Source organism: Agelaius phoeniceus, chromosome 25 (assembly GCF_051311805.1).
Source record: "Agelaius phoeniceus isolate bAgePho1 chromosome 25, bAgePho1.hap1, whole genome shotgun sequence".
In the NCBI taxonomy this organism is placed as follows: Eukaryota; Metazoa; Chordata; class Aves; order Passeriformes; family Icteridae; genus Agelaius; species Agelaius phoeniceus.
The window spans coordinates 2,981,102-2,996,496 of NC_135289.1; the positions used below are offsets into that span (position 1 = coordinate 2,981,102).

The 15,395-nt window shown below is 56.6% G+C and overlaps 1 protein-coding gene and 2 non-coding genes across 3 annotated transcripts in view; 1 reads left to right on the forward strand and 2 right to left on the reverse strand.

Moving 5' to 3' along the window:
• Positions 1-13,053, reverse strand: part of PIK3C2B (phosphatidylinositol-4-phosphate 3-kinase catalytic subunit type 2 beta) — a 29,655-nt gene extending 16,602 nt beyond the window's left edge. Inside the window, exons 1-8 of the mRNA XM_054648543.2 lie at positions 12,948-13,053; positions 5,826-6,768; positions 4,771-4,871; positions 4,070-4,224; positions 2,844-2,964; positions 1,111-1,222; positions 594-673; positions 381-444 (exon numbers count right to left, since the gene is read on the reverse strand). Coding sequence (XP_054504518.2) covers positions 381-444; positions 594-673; positions 1,111-1,222; positions 2,844-2,964; positions 4,070-4,224; positions 4,771-4,871; positions 5,826-6,674 — 1,482 coding nt within the window. The 5' untranslated portion in view covers positions 6,675-6,768; positions 12,948-13,053. The remainder of the gene's footprint in view (positions 1-380; positions 445-593; positions 674-1,110; positions 1,223-2,843; positions 2,965-4,069; positions 4,225-4,770; positions 4,872-5,825; positions 6,769-12,947) is intronic.
• A 594-nt stretch (positions 13,054-13,647) lies between these two features.
• On the forward strand, positions 13,648-13,720 carry TRNAK-UUU (transfer RNA lysine (anticodon UUU)). Its single transcript has one exon. It is a non-coding gene; the product is annotated as a tRNA-Lys (tRNA).
• A 182-nt stretch (positions 13,721-13,902) lies between these two features.
• Positions 13,903-13,975, reverse strand: TRNAK-UUU (transfer RNA lysine (anticodon UUU)). Its single transcript has one exon. It is a non-coding gene; the product is annotated as a tRNA-Lys (tRNA).
• Between the last annotated feature and the right edge of the window lie 1,420 nt (positions 13,976-15,395).

Sequence of the window (15,395 nt, forward strand, 5' to 3'; positions counted from 1 at the left end):
TTATTTATATTTAATCTCTTTATATCTTCTATCTATACATATTACATTATATTACATTACATTATATTACATTATATTACATAATATTATAGTAATCTCTTTATTTCTTCCATCCTTCCTCCAGGAGATATCTTCTCTTAATGGACCATTAATTATTAATTATTTTCTGTTCATTGGACACCGGGTGTCCCTGCATGGCTGATAAAATTCCATCATCCCATGGGGAGATGCTCCACCAAGGGGGAGGAGCCAAGCATTCCTACCTGGGTACAATCTGAGCTTTGGGACAGCACAGCAGCCTCTGCCCACTGCATTCCCAGAGTGGATCAAAACCCCCCAAAACCTCCCCAAACCCCCGCCAAAACCATCACTGGCCTCACCTCAGCTGCCAGGAACGCGTCCACCTCGTTGTGGAAGGTGTCGAAGAGGAGACTCAGAGCCTGCCTGGGGGACAGGAGACAGCGCTCAGCCCCGGCCAGGGGACACGTGGGGACAGTGACACCGTGTGCCCCTGGGTGGGCAGTGGGGACAGTGCCACCGTGTCAGCCCCTGGGTGGGCACTGGGGACAGTGCCACTGTGTCCCCAGCCCTACCTGCTGATGGTCTGTTTGATGGGTCGCTCCTGCAGGTGGATGTGGTGGTTGAGGGTGGACGGGCTCTGGTCATCGCTGGCCTGGGGACACAGAGAGGCTGAGCGGGGCTGCAGGGAGGTGACACCGACCCCTCGGTGTGACACTGACCCCTCAGTGTCCCAGAGAAGTGACACAGACCCCCGGTGTCCCAGGTAGGTGACAGGGACCCCATGGTGTGACACCAATCCCCCAGTGTCCCAAGGTGACACCGACCTCTCAGTGTTCCAGGGAGGTGACACCAAACCCTCAGTGTGACACCAACCCCTCAATGTCCCAGGGAGGTGACACTGATCCCGTGGTGTGACACCGACCCCCCAGTGTCCCAGAGAGGTGACACCAATCCCGTGGTGTCCCAGGGAGGTGACACCACCCCTCAGTGTCCCAGGTTGGTGACACCAACCCCTCAGTGTCCCAGGGAGGTGACACGGACCCCATGGTGTGACACCAACCCTCAGTGTCCCAGGTTGGTGGCACCCACCGTGCGGGCCAGGTCGCTGCGCACCCCTTTCCTCCGGAGCAGCTGCAGCCGGATGTCGATGTCGAATTTCCTGCAGTGCTGGATGTGCTCGTGGCTGCCCAGCGCGTGTTTGCTGTGGGGACAGGGCCACAGGCTCACCCCACACCCCAAAAAGCCGCCTGGCTGCCCCAAAATCCCACCTGGCTGCCCCAAAATCCCACCTGGCTGCCCCAAAATCCTGCCTGAGAGCCCCAAAATCCCACCTGAGAGCCCCAAAATCCTGCCTGGCTGCCCCAAGATCCCCTGGCCAGGTACCCTTGGGATGGGCTCAGAGCAAGGCTGAACTTCCTGCAAGGCTGGTTGAACTTGTGCCTGTCAAATGTGCAGGGAGAGTTCCACGGGCTTATCCCACGCCTCAAAATCCTGCCTGGCTGCCACAAAATCCCACCTGAGAGCCCAAAATCCCATCTGGGGTGCCCCAAAATCCCCCTGGCCAGGCAGCCTTGGCTGGGGTTCACAGGGAAACCAGAATTCCTGCAGGGATGGGTGAACTTGTGCCTGCCAAATGTGCAGGGAGAGCTTCACAGGCTCATCCCACGCCCCAAAATCCCATCTGGGTGCTCCAAAATCCCACCTGAGAGCCCCAAAATCCCACCTGGGGTGCCCCACCCCAGCCAGGCAGCCTTGGCCAGGGCTCAGGGTGGCCGCCCTGCCTGCACAGGGACCTTTGTGGCACCAGGAAATTCAGAGAATGAGGAATTGTTCTCCCTCCTTCCCCTCCGGAGCCGGGCCCGGCCTGACAGGACCTGCCCAGGGATCCGTGGGAAGCAGAGCACGGATCTGAGAGTGGGACTGGAAGGGAATTCTGGAGCTGGGACTGACAGGGAGATATCTGGAGCTAGGAATGACAGGAGGAACCCTGGAGATGGGAATCACAGTGGGAATTCTGCAGTTAGGAATGACAGAGGGAATTCTGGAACTGGGAATGACAGGAGGAACCCTGGAGATGGGAATGACAGGGGGAATTCTGGAGCTGGGAATGACAGAAAGAACCCTGGAGCAGGGAGTGACAGGGAAAACCCTGGAGCTGGGAATGACAGGGAGAATTCTGGAGCTGAGATTTATCCAGGGCTGGGATTTATCCATTTTCCGCCCCCTGACACTGCTTTTACAGAATTCTCCTCCAAAAAGCATTTTTGGCAGCTCCCAGCTGGTTTTCCAGGGGCTTGGGGGTCAGCCTGACTAGGAGGAACATTCCCAAGACATTCCCAATGCTGCTTTTGGCAGGAGCAGCTCCAGAGGCAGGAAAAGGAGCAGAGAAGATCCTGCTGTGCTCACCAGGATCAACCCTGGGCGTTCATCACACCCTGGAGCTCCTGCTGTGGATTTTCCCTGGTTTTCCCATGTCTTTCCTGTTTTTCCCAATTTTTTCCATTTTTCTCTTTTTTCCCCCCATTTTCCCCATTTTTTTCCTCATTTTTCCCTGTTTTCTCCATTTTTCCCCTGTTTTTTCCCTGTATTTCCCCTTTTTTCCCTATTTTCCCCTTGCTTTTCCCCCACTTTTCCCTGGTTTTTCTGTGTTTTTCCCTATTTTTCTCCCATTTTCCCCTGTTTTCCCCCCATTTTTTCCCTGTTTCTCCCTGGGTTTTTCCCGTTTTTCCCCCTGATTTTCCCCCATTTTCCCATTTTTTTTCCCCATTTTTTTTCCCAGTTACCCCCCAGTTTTTCCCTGTTTTTTTCCCTCGGCCGCTCACTTCTGCAGGAACTCCTCGAGGCCGCAGATTTTGAGCAGGAAATCCTCGACGTCCACGGCGTGGAGCTCGTCGTGGGTGTAGCACAGGGCCTGGTAGATGAGCAGGTCCACGGTGGAGGAGCCTGGGGGGGAACAGGAACGGCCCCTGAATCCTTGGGAATGGTGGGGATGGTGGGAATGGAGGGATTGGAGGGGATGGTGGGACTGGGGGAATGGTGGAGATGGGGGAATGGTGGGGTTGGAGGGAATGGTGGAATGGTGGGAATGGAGGGATTGGAGGGGATGGGGGAATGGTGGGAATGGTGGGGTTGGGGGGAATGGTGGGGATGGAGGAGATGGTGAGAGCAACAGGGATGGTGGGATTGAGGGATTGGTGGGATGGGTGGGAACAACGGGAACAATGGGGATGGTGGGGATGGTGGGGATGTGGGGATTGATGGGGATGTAGGGGATGGTGGGAACGGTGGGAATGGAGGGGATGGTGGGGATAGTGGGATTGGGGGAATGATGGAATGGTGGGGATGGTGGGAATGGTTGGGATGGTGGGAATGGTTGGGATGGAGGGGATAGTGGAAATGGAGGGCATGGTGGGGATGGTGGGATTGGGGGAATGATGGGGATGGTGGGAGTGGTGGGATTGGTGGGAAAGATAGGAAAGGTGGAATGGTGGGACTGGGGGAATGGTGAGATGGTGGGAGTGGTGGGATTGGTGGGAACAACAGGGATAGGGGAATGATGGGAATGGTGGGGATGGTGGGATTGGTGGGAATGGAGGAATGATGGGAATGGTGGGCTTGGGAGAATGGTGGGGTTGGGGGAATGGGAGAATTGTGGGAATGGCAGGAACAGTGAGAACAGCAGGAATGGCGGGAGTGGTGGGGATGGAGGGATTGGGGAAATGGTGGGAACGGTGAGGATGATGGAGATGGGGGAATGGCAGGAACAGTGGGAATGGTGGCAACGGCAGGAACAGCGGGAATATGGGAATGGCAGGAGCAGTGGGAACAGTGGGAATGGTGGCAACGGCAGGAACAGCGGGAATATGGGAATGGCAGGAACATTGGGAACGGCAGGAACAGCGGGGAACAGCGGGAACGGCAGGAACAGCGGGAATATGGGAATGGCAGGAACAGCGGGAACAGCGGGAATATGGGAACGGCAGGAGCAGCGGGAACGGGGTGGGTGCGGTAACTCCACCTCCTGCCCCGGCCTGGGGACAGCACTCACAGTCGCAGGTGAAGGTGAGCGGCTCCCTCAGGCTGTCACACAGCACCGTCACCTTCAGGCTGACGCCGTGGCCCGGCTGCTCCGGGCTCACGTTCACCGCGTTCCACACCAGGCCCGACCCGGAACAGTCCCTGGAGCCCGAGCTGGAGCGGAGCCTGCGGGAGCAGGGACGGCTCAGGGGCCCTGCTGGGGCTGGAGGGGGTCCCACACCCCAAAAATCGCCAAGGGGTGGCCTTGAATCCCCTTTTGGCTCGGCAGCCCTGGGAACAGCCCCTTTGGGTGGCCCTGAAACCCTTTTGGTGGCCCTAAACCCCTCTGGGTGACCCTGAATCCCCACCGGGTGGCCCTAAATCTCCTTGGGGTGGCTCTGAAGCCTCTCAGGGTAGCCCTGAATTCCCTCGGGGTGGCCCTAAACCCCTTTTGGTGGCTCTGAAGCCCTTGGTGGCCCTGAATTCCCTCTGGGTGACCCTGAATCCTCTCTTGGTGTCCCTGAATCCCCTCTGGGTGACCCTGAATCCCCTCTGGGTGGCCCTTAATCCCCTTTTGGTGTCCCTGAATCCCCTTGGAGTGGCCCTGAATCCCCTTTGGAGTGGCCCTGAGTCCCCTTTTCATGGCCTTGAATCCCCTTTTGTGGTCAGGAATCCCCTCTTGGTGGCCCTGAAGCCCCTCTGGGTTGCTTTGGGGACGTTTTGGGTACTCACACATCCAGCATGTGACAGAACGCCGCCACCTCCTCGTCCCGCTCCTCAGACACCTCAAAGAGCTCGTAGCCATTGGCCAAGGAGTGGGGCCGGGGAGCCACCTGTGGGGCAGGGCACGAGCCTGTCAGCTGGGGGACACCCCTGGGCCCCACACGCCCATGGGGACCCCCAGACCCCCCCCTGGAACAGCCTGTGCCACGCCAGGGCCACCGTGGTGGGGACAGAGGTGGCCCCGCAGCGGTGTGGGGGCTCTGGGCCAGCATGGGGGGAGTTTGGCTCGCCCGTGGCTTGGAGACCCTCAGAGCCCCCCCAAAAGCGGCCATTCCCAGGGGTATCCCGCAGGGAGGAGCAGCAGGATGGGCAGGGAGTGTCCCCAGGCTGTGGGGGTGCTGAGGGGGACACTGCCTGCAGGGCAGGTGGCACTGCCATGCCAGGTCTGACTCACAGGACCCGCTCAGTTTTGGGGTTTTGAACAGGTCTGGCTCAGTTTTGGGACTTTGGACAGGTCTGGCTTACAGGACCCTCACTTTTGGGGTTTTGGGCAGGTCTGACTTACAGGACCTTCAGTTTTGGGGTTTTGGGCAAATCTGGCTCATGGGACCCTTCAGTTTTGGAGTTTTGGACAAGTCTGGCTCACAGGACCTTCACTTTTGGGGTTTCGGACAGGTTTGGCTCATGGGACCCTTCAGTTTTGGGACTTTGGACAGGTCTGACTTACAGGATCTTCAGCTTTGGGGTTTTGGACAGGTCTGGCTCAGTTTTTGTGGTTTTGGACAGGTCTGGCACATGGGACCCTTCAGTTTTGGGATTTTGGACAGGTCTGGCTCATTTTGGGGGTTTTGGACAGGCCTGGCTCAGTTTTTGGTGCTCTGGGCAGGGCTCTCTCATGGGACATCCCCATACTCAGATGCCTCTTCCCATATCCCACATCCCATTCCAAGGAGCCACGACGACATCACCAGGAGAACCCGCCCAGGAGGACACCCAGCCTGGGGACATCCCAGCTCTGAATTCCCAGCTCCATTCCCTCCCCAGTTCCCATTCCCGCCCCTCACCGGCTCCACGGAGATCCTGCGGTTCCTGTTGGCCGCCAGGTTCTTCCTCCCACCCGCCCGGGCTCCGTAGGTGCGCGGGGGCACCTGGGGGGGCATGGTCTTGCTCCGTGCCACCGGCTTCCCGCTGGATTCCTTCTCCAGGATGCTCCTGCCTTCCTTCCAGCCCCGGGAACCTTCCCGCAGCGCCTCGGACTCGTAGGTGGACTTGAGGTTGAGGCAGGTGATGGCGTCCACGCCGTAGGGATCCTCCTGGGAGATGCGGCGCCCCAAAAGCTTGTCCTGGGCCACCGAGAACATGTTGATGTCCCTGGGCTGGCCCTGGCCCTTGGGGGACAGCGGGGAGCGCTGGCTGCTCTCAGGACAGCCCCACAGCGGGTGCCGGGGGGGCAGCGGGGGCGGCGAGAGCTTTTTGGGGGAACCGCCGCCCTCGTGGGGCTCGGAGCCGTTGAGGGGCTCCCCGAGGAAATCCCGCTGGGAGCCCTCGAAGATGAGCAGGTAATCCCCGCTCAGGGGGCCCTTCCAGGGCTGAGCCTCCGGCCGGGGTGCGCTGGGCCCGGGTGGCACTTGGGGACCCTCGGGGACGGCGGGGCTGAGCGCGGGGTCGGAGCCGGAGAGCCCCCGCGCGGCTTTGATGGCGCTCCTGTCCACGGGGTCGTCCCAGGAGATGAGGGAGCGCTCCTGGAGCTGCTCCTTCCTGGCCCGGCTCTCCTCCTTGTCCTGGCGCAGGCGGGACAAGGCGTCGTACTCCATCTGCAGCGCCTCAGCCAGCGCCAGCTCCTTGCGGCTCAGCCCCACCGACTCCAGCGCCGGCCACTGCTCGCCGGGGCCGCGGCGGCGCGACGTCGACATCCTGCTGGGATCCTGCTGGGATCCTGCCGGGATCCTGCCGGGATCGGGGTCCGGAGAGCGGCACCGGCGTCAGGAGAACGGCATCCTGCTGCTCCTGGGAGCGGGAAGGGGTAAGGGGTTAAATGGGGAATGGGGAGAGGTGAGGGGCGATGCTGGGAGTGGGGAAAGGTGAGGGGGCGATGGATGGGAGCAATGGATGGCTGGGAATGGGGAAAGGTGTGGGATTGATGCTGGAAATCAGGAAAGGTGTGGGATTGATGCTGGGAATGGGGAAAGGTGTGGGATTGATGTTGGAAATCAGGAAAGGTATGGGGTTGATGCTGGGAGTGGGGAAAGGTGAGGAGTTGATGTTGGAAATCAGGAAAGGTGTGGGGTTGATGGATGGGTGGCCATGGATGCTGGGAATGGGGAAAGGTGTGGGATTGATGCTGGGAATGGGGAAAGGTGTGGGATTGATGTTGGAAATCAGGAAAGGCGTGGGATTGATGGATGGGCGGCCATGGGTGCTGGGAGTGGGGAAAGGTGTGGGGTTAAAGGATGGTAGCCACAGATGCTGGGAATGGGGAAAGGTGAGGGGTTGATGCTGGGAGTGGGGAAAGGTGTGGGGTTAATGGATGGTGGCCATGGGTGCTGGGAATGGGGAAAGGTGTGGGATTGATGCTGGGAATAAGGAAAGGTGAGGGATTGACAGATGGGTGCAATGGATGGCAGGGAATGGGGAAAGGTGAGGGATGGATGGATGGGTGCCCATGGATGGCTGGGAAGGGGGAAAGGTGTGGGGTTAATGCTGGGAATGGGGAAAGGTGAGAGATTGATGGAAGGGTGCCCATGGATGCTGGGAATAGGGAAAGGTGAGGGATTGACAGATGGGAGCAATGGATGGCTGGGAATGGGGAAAGGTGTGGGGTTAAAGGATGGCAGCCATGGATGTTGGGAATGGGAAAGGTGTGGGGTTAATGGATGGGTGCCCATGGATGTTGGGAATAAAGAAAGGTGAGGGATTAATCCTGGGAATAGGGAAAGGTGTGGGGTTAAAGGATGGCAGCCACAGATGTTGGGAATGCAGAAAGATGAGGAATTGATGCTGGGAATGGGGAAAGGTGTGGGATTGATGGATGGGTGGCAGCCATGGATGCTGGGAACGGGGAGAGGTGTGGGGTTAATGGATGAGTGCCCATGGATGTTGGGAATAGGGAAAGGTGAGGGGTTAATGCTGGGAATGCTTCCCTCCCAGGGAAGGATTTATTCCCAACATCCCATCCAAACCAGCACAGGGAATCCTGGAATGGTTTGGGTTGCAATTCCCAGGGAATCCATGGCTGCCCCTGGATCCCTGGGAGCCCCCAAGGCTGGGTGGGGTTTGGAGCACCCTGGGACCATGGGAAGGGGCATGGGGTGGGAATTGGGATGATCCTTAGGATCTTCCAACCCAAACCATTCCATGATCCTTTAAAAAAAATCCCAATTTCAGGACTCCAGACTCATTCCCAGCCTGCAAATTCCCAGAGAATCTGTGGCTGCCCCATCCCTGGGAGCGTCCAAGGCCAGCTTTGTCGGGGTTTGGAGCAGCCTGGGATGATGGATGGAATATCCCAAGGTCCTTTCCCACCCTCTGGAATCTCTGGGATAAGGAAGGCCGGGCTGGCTCAGCCCTTCCTGTGTGCCTGGAAAAAGGGAAACGAGCAGGGGCCCAGCAGGGCCAGGGGGTAAAAATAAAAATTTGGCTGCAGCTGCTGCTGCTTCCACTTCCCCAGGAGCCCACGGACACCAGGCAGGGCAGGGGCTGAGCTGGAATCCCAAATTTTTTTCCCCCAAAGGACACAAAACCACCCCAAACCCCACCAGGCTGCCCCAGCACTGTGGTTTTAGAAACATTTCAATGATTTGAGGGAAAAAAAAAATCAGCCCCTGGCAGCAAATCCAGGGATTTTTAAGGCAGAATGGGAAAGGAGAGATGGGGAAGGAAGGGATGAGGGTGCTGAGGGGGCAGCTCCCATCTCTTATGTCAGGAGAGGGAGCCGGGAATGGCCTGGAAAAGCCAGGAAATTTCTGGATCTCCCGGATGTTCCCCAGCACCCACCCAGGCACTGCTCAGCTCTGAAAATCTCCAGCAGGGAACTCCAGGTTTTAGGGTTATGGGCAGATCTGGTTCATGGAACCTCCAGTTTTTGGGGTTTTGGATGGGTTTGGCACAAGGGACCTCCAGTTTTTGGGGTTCTGGAAAGGATTGGATCATGGAATCTCAAGTTTTTGGGGTTTTGGACAGGTTTGGCTCATTGGACCTCCAGTTTTTGAGGTTTTGGACAGGTTTGGCTCATGGGACCTCCAGTTTTTAGGGTTTTGGACAGGTTTGGCTCATGGGACCTCCTGGTTTTGGGGTTTTGGACAGGTTTGGCTCATGGGACCTCCAGTTTTTGGGGTTTTGGACAAGTTTGGCTCATGGGACCTCCAGTTTTTGGGGTTCAGGCGAGGTGTGGCTCCAGTGCCCCCCCCCCCAGGTTCTCCTTTACCCCACACAGGGCTCTGCTGATGCCCCAATTTAGGGTCAAGAGGGGCCATCACCGCGCCCATTTTGGGGAAAGCAGGAAAATCCTAAATCCCAAACCACCAGAGCCAGGAGAGGCCTGGGACCTCGCCCAGCCCCACAAGTGGCCCCCACACCCCACCCCAGTGCCCAGGGGCCACCTCCCTCCAGCCCAGGGTGTCCCCAGGCCACTCCTGAGGCGTTTTTGTCCTCCTGACCCCGAGCTCTGCAGGACCAGATGGTTCCTAATGAGCTCCACAATTCCCACTGGATTTGGGAATTGGGCATTTCCAGCCTCCCCCAGCACCGGCTCATCCAGGGATTTTGGCGCTTTCCAGCTGGAAAAAGTGGCTCCAGGTGGGGGTGAGAGGTTGGGAATGTTCCCTTCCCTGGCATTTCAGGGCCCTGCTGGCAGCCGTGGCTTTTTCCTGGAAAAGCAGAAATCCCGAAAGCTGGAAGCCGAACAGAGGGAAAAATCTGCTTTTAACCCAAAAGCAACAAAGTCCCGGCTGAATTTTGCGGCTGACGAAGCCACAGCTCCGCGCTGCTCTCCAAGACAAACATCTGCATCCCCTCCAGCCGCGTGTGGGGCTGGGATTGCCACGGGAATGGGGCGGGAATGGGGCGGGAATGGGGCGGGAATGGGGCGGGAATGGGGTTTGACCCCACAGAGCTGAGGAAAGGCCTTGCCGCCACCAGGGGATGTCACTTGGGTTGGGGACACTGAGCAGGTGGCTCAGCCCCTTTCCCTTCCCAAAAGGAGCAAAAAAATCCCATGGAAAAACCCCAAAATCGCCCTCTAAGAGCTGGTCCGGGAGCAGGAAGTGATGTTCGGTCAGAGCCTCTGGATACTGGGATTTAATGGGAATTTATTGGGGATTTTAATGGGGATTTTAACCAATCACTTGGGTTGGGGACACTGAGCAGGTGGCTCAGCCCCTTTCCCTTCCCAGAAGGAGCAAAAAAATCCCATGGAAAACCCCAAAATTGCCCTCTAAGTGCTGGTCCAGGAGCAGGAAGTGATGCTCGGTCAGAGCCTCTGGATACTGGGATTTAATGGGAATTTATTGGGGATTTTAATGGGGATTCTAATGGGAATTTTAATGGGAATTTTAATGGGGATTCTAATGGGGATTTTAATGGGGATTCTAATGGGGATTCTAATGGGGATTCTAATGGGGATTCTAATGGTGCCATGGTTAAAGGGGGCCCTGGAGCCTCCCTGATCCCAGGAAACCTGGCAGGATCCCATGGCAGATCCCTGGCTCCCCATGCCCAGGGATGGGATCCTGGGGGTTCCTCGAGCACCCCCATCCTTCCCTTCCCCCTCTCAGGATCCCACCTGTGGGACAGGGGGGGACAGGACCCCCCCTTTTAAAGAGACCCCAACTCCTGACCCCACAGTGTCCCCACGGTGTCCCCAAGCAGCTCCAGACCCCACCCCGGCCCCAGAGCCGCCTCCTGTCCCTGTCCCCGTTGTCACACCCAGGCCCAGACTTTCGGAATCTCCCACCCCACTCCGGGGCTGGGGTTTTGGGGGGCAGAGCCACCCCCAGGGGATGCTGGAGGTGGCACCTCGCTGTCCCCGATGCCACCACCCGTGTCCTATGCAAATCTCGGCTTCCTCCTGCCACCCACCTGGGGACAGGAGGGGCAGCGGGGACAGGAGGGGCTGGAGCCCTAAAAACACCACAGGAACACCCCAAAAACACCACAGGAACACCCCAAAACCACCACAGGAACACCCCCAAAACCACCACAGGAACACCCCAAAACCACCACAGGAACACCCCCAAAACCACCACAGAAACACCCCGAAAACCACCACAGGAACACCCCCAAAACACTTTTGGAGCCACAAATGGACCCGTCGATCCCAAATCCAGCAAATCCAACAGTTTGGAAGGAAAAAAAGGGATTCAGGGAGGACTGGGATCATCATCCCAGGGATGTGGGGAGGACTGGGATCATCCCAGGGTGAATCCCAGTACATCCCAGTGAATCCCAGTGTATCCCAGTGAATCTCAGTGAATCCCAGTGCATCCCAGTGAATCCCATTCAATCCCAGTACATCCCAGTGAATTCCAGTCAATCCCAGTATATCCCAGTGAATCCTAGTGCGTCCCAGCGCATCCCAGTGAATCCTGGTGCACCTCAGTGAATCCCAGTCAATCCCAGTACATCCCAGTAAATCCTGGTGCATTCTGGTGTATCCCAGTCCATCCCAGTCCCACTCCCACACAGAGCAGCTGCTCCCACTGCAGCAGGCTGGGAATTCCCGGCTGCAGGGTTGGAAGAGCCGATCCCCCGGATCCTCCAGATCCTCTGGATCCTCTCCCCAGCCTCCCTCTGGAATTTAGGGCTGTGCTCCGAGGTGGGGCAGGTGCCTGCCCAGGGCGGTTACCCCGGGAAATCCGGGATAGGCGGGTTCCTCACCCCAGAGCTCCCTGCTATCCCATTCCTCCCACTCTGAGAGGGAAAGGATCGGTTTTCCTGGGAATACCAGGCTCCAGGCAGCTTTCCCCATCCCTGTTATCCCATTCCTCCCACTCTTCAAGGGAAAGGATTGGTTTTCCTGGGAATACCAGGCTCCAGGCAGGTTCCCTCACGCCCAGCTCCCTGTTATCCCATCCCTGCTGCTCTGGGAAGGAAGGATTGATTTTCCTGGGAATACCAGGCTCCAGGCAGGTTTCCCCATCCCTGTTATCCCATTCCTCCCACTCTGCAAGGGAAAGGATTGATTTTCCCGGGAATACCAGGCTCCAGGCAGGTTCCCTCACGCCCTGTTATCCCATCCCTGCCGCTCTGGGAAGGAAGGGCTCATTTTCCCGTGAGATCCAGGTTCCAGGAACATTCCCTCACGCCCAGCTCCCTGTTATCCCGTCCCTGCCGCTCTGGGAAGGAAGGATGGATTTTCCCGGTCACGCTGGCGCTCATGGAGCCGGGCCCAGGCGCCGGGAACAATCCCAGCCGTGCTCGGCCTCGCACACACGAGCGGGGAGCCCCCGGAGCTCCCTCGCCCAACGGGAGCAGCTCCCAAACCTCTGGAATTCTGATCCACGAGATTCCCGCAGGTTTGGGATCCGCAGGAGAGCCGGGATCCAGGATCCCACCAGCATCCTCACCGGAGCCTCCTGCCCCTACAACCGTGGGGTTCTAGGGCTGGGATTGAGCCGACCCTGCTCGGCCTCACACCACGGCTGGACCTGTCCCTGTCCCTGTCCCTGTCCCTGTCCCCAGCCACTGACCCACAGGGTGGCATCCCTGCCTAGGGACAGGGGGGTGGGGACCAGAGGATCCAAAACCAAAAACCAGCACCGAAAGCTCTCCAGGATTCCGTGATCCCCGTCCCCATCCCTTCCCTATTTCTGTCCCCATCGCTGTCCCTGTCCCTGCCCCGCCGGGAGGGGACAGGACCCCAACCCGCCCTGTCCCCTTCGCCCAACTCCGCCGTTCCTCGGGCATCACCTCATTGTTCCAACGCCCCCAAATTCCCGAGGGGAGACCCCCGACCCCTCCGCGTGCCCTGGGAAGGGGCAGCCCCGCATTCCCCCCGCGTTCCCTTTCGGGGTTCCCAGGATGAGCCGCAGCTCTTGGGAAGCTCCGGGAAGGCGAGCGGCGCCCGCATCTCCCCCGAGAGGGAAAAATTACGGATGCACAAACCTCCGTTTAAATAGAAAATATCATTTTTTAGCGGGGAAACCCCGGGACGAGCCGAGCAGAGCCCCCCGCTCCCTCCGCGGCCCTACCTGCTCCGAGCGGCTGCGGCGGCGGCGGCGGGGCCGGGGGTGCGGGAGGAGCCGGGGGGAGGCGGGAGGAGCCGGAGGGAGGCGGGAGGAGCCGGAGGGAGGCGGGAGGAGCCGGAGGGAGGCGGGAGCTCCGCGGCGGAGGCGGCGGACAATGGCGGGCGCAGCGCGGGGCGGTGCGGGGCCATCTCCCGGCCGAGCTCCGCATTGCACAGAGCCCCCGCTGGTGTCCCTTAGTGTCCCCCCCGAGGTGTTCAGAGCCCCGGCTGGTGTCCCCCTGAATGTCCCCGAGATGTTTCTCACTATACAGAGCCCAGCTGATGTCCCCCGGGGTCCCCCTGAATGTCCCCCGGGTATTCCCGGTGTCCCTCTGCATTGCACAGAGCCTGGGCTGATCCCCCGCCGTGTCCCCCGGTGTCCCCACCGTGTCCCCAGCACGTTCTGGTTGCCCCACGGAACCCCCGGGATGCTGCCGTCAGTTGGGGGGTGCAGGAGGGAGGGTGCAGGCAGTGGGGTGCCGATCGTGGGGTGCAGATCGGGGTGCAGGCAGTGGGGTTCAGGGAGAAGGGGTCAGTTAGGGGGTGAAGATAGTGGGGTGCTGATAGGGGTGCTGATAGTGGGGTGCAGACAGAAACACAAATCCCAGCGATTACACAGTTTCTTTGTATGCTGATATAGCAACAGCGCCACAGCTGCCGCCAGAGCCCGGATAGCTCAGTCGGTAGAGCATCAGACTTTTAATCTGAGGGTCCAGGGTTCAAGTCCCTGTTCGGGCGCTTGTGTTTTCCTTTTTTTTTCCTTACTTTTTCATTGTCCCATTATCTTTTTTCCCTAAAAAACCCTTTTTTACACCCGCGACACAGTCGGCGCTGCCCGCCGGAGGGTTTCGGCTGCGCCTGCGGGGAATCTTGGCAGGAAATAAAAAAAAAAAAGAAGTAGTGGATAGAAAAAGGACGTTCGCCCGAACAGGGACTTGAACCCTGGACCCTCAGATTAAAAGTCTGATGCTCTACCGACTGAGCTATCCGGGCTCTGGGTTCGAGGCTTGCGAAATGCTTTTATGAACGCACAGCAGGGCAGCTTCTCCCGGCTTTTTCAGGAATTGGGATCCGTTCCCGGTGTGCAGCTCCCTCCCCCGGCCCAAACACATCATTATACAAAATATTCTAATTATTTCTCCAAATATTCTAATTATTCCTCAAAATATTCTGGCTATTTCTCCAAATATTCTAATTATTTCTCAAAATATTCTAATTATTTCTGTCCGAGTGGCGCAGCCGGCCACAAACTCAGCCCGTCGCTGTTGGCACCCTGCGGTTCCCAAGCGCTGCCCCTGTGCTGGGATTAATTCGGAATTTTCCGAACACGTGGAGAATATTCCCAGTTTGGAAAGGAGCCTGTAAATAATTCAGTCCACCCCCGTGACAAGGCAGGGTGACCTGGAGCAGGTGACACAGGAAATTGTGGCGTTTTAAATGGATATAGTTTGATATTCTAATATCCAGAATATTCTAATATCCTGGATATTCTAATATCCAGGTGAGTATTCTGATATCCAGGTGAATATTCTGATATCCTGGTGGATATTGTGATATCCAGGTGAATATTCTGATATCCAGCTGGATATTCCAGTGGATGTTATAATGTCCAGGGGAATACCCCAATGTCCAGGTGGGTATTGAAATGAAGATAACTCAGCTCTAGGACACAGGGACCTTGAATATTTCGCCAGGTCAGCTATGTCTGCATAGACCCACATTGACATTTTGATTTATTCCATCCTTAAGGCTCGATAATTCCAGGGTGTCCTTGAGCCAGGGATGTTCCTGCTCCACTGAGCTCTCGTTTCTTGCTGATTAGACCTGAAAATATACACAGATCTTGCATCAAGAAATAATGAGATAATGACGGAGATAATGTTTTCTTTTTCCAGGCATTTCTTATTATTTTCATTAATATTTACCACTAATTATTATTGATTTTTTAATACATGAAATTTTGCTATATTGCATAAGATATTATATAATACAAAACATTTGTTGTGTCTTTATCGTTTAGCATTATTTAATGCATTTATTAGTATTATTTTGAAGCATTTTTAAAGTTTTATTTAACTTTAAGGGTTTTTTAAATTTTTTATCTTTTTATTTCAAAATTTGTTAAATTTTAACTCTTTATTCAATGTATTCGTTTCATTTTATAAATTTTGATTTAAATTTATACATAAATAAAATATATAAGTTTAGATAAATTTTCATGTGTTTATATTTATATTTATATTTATATTTATATTTATATTTATATTTATATTTATATTTATATTTATATTTATATTTATATTTATTTCTGTGTTTTTCATGAGGGCTGAGGGGACGCACCGCTGTGGTCCTCCACCCCCGCTAGGGGGCGCCACTCACCCACGCCATCCCCGCGTCCCTTCCAGCCGCACAT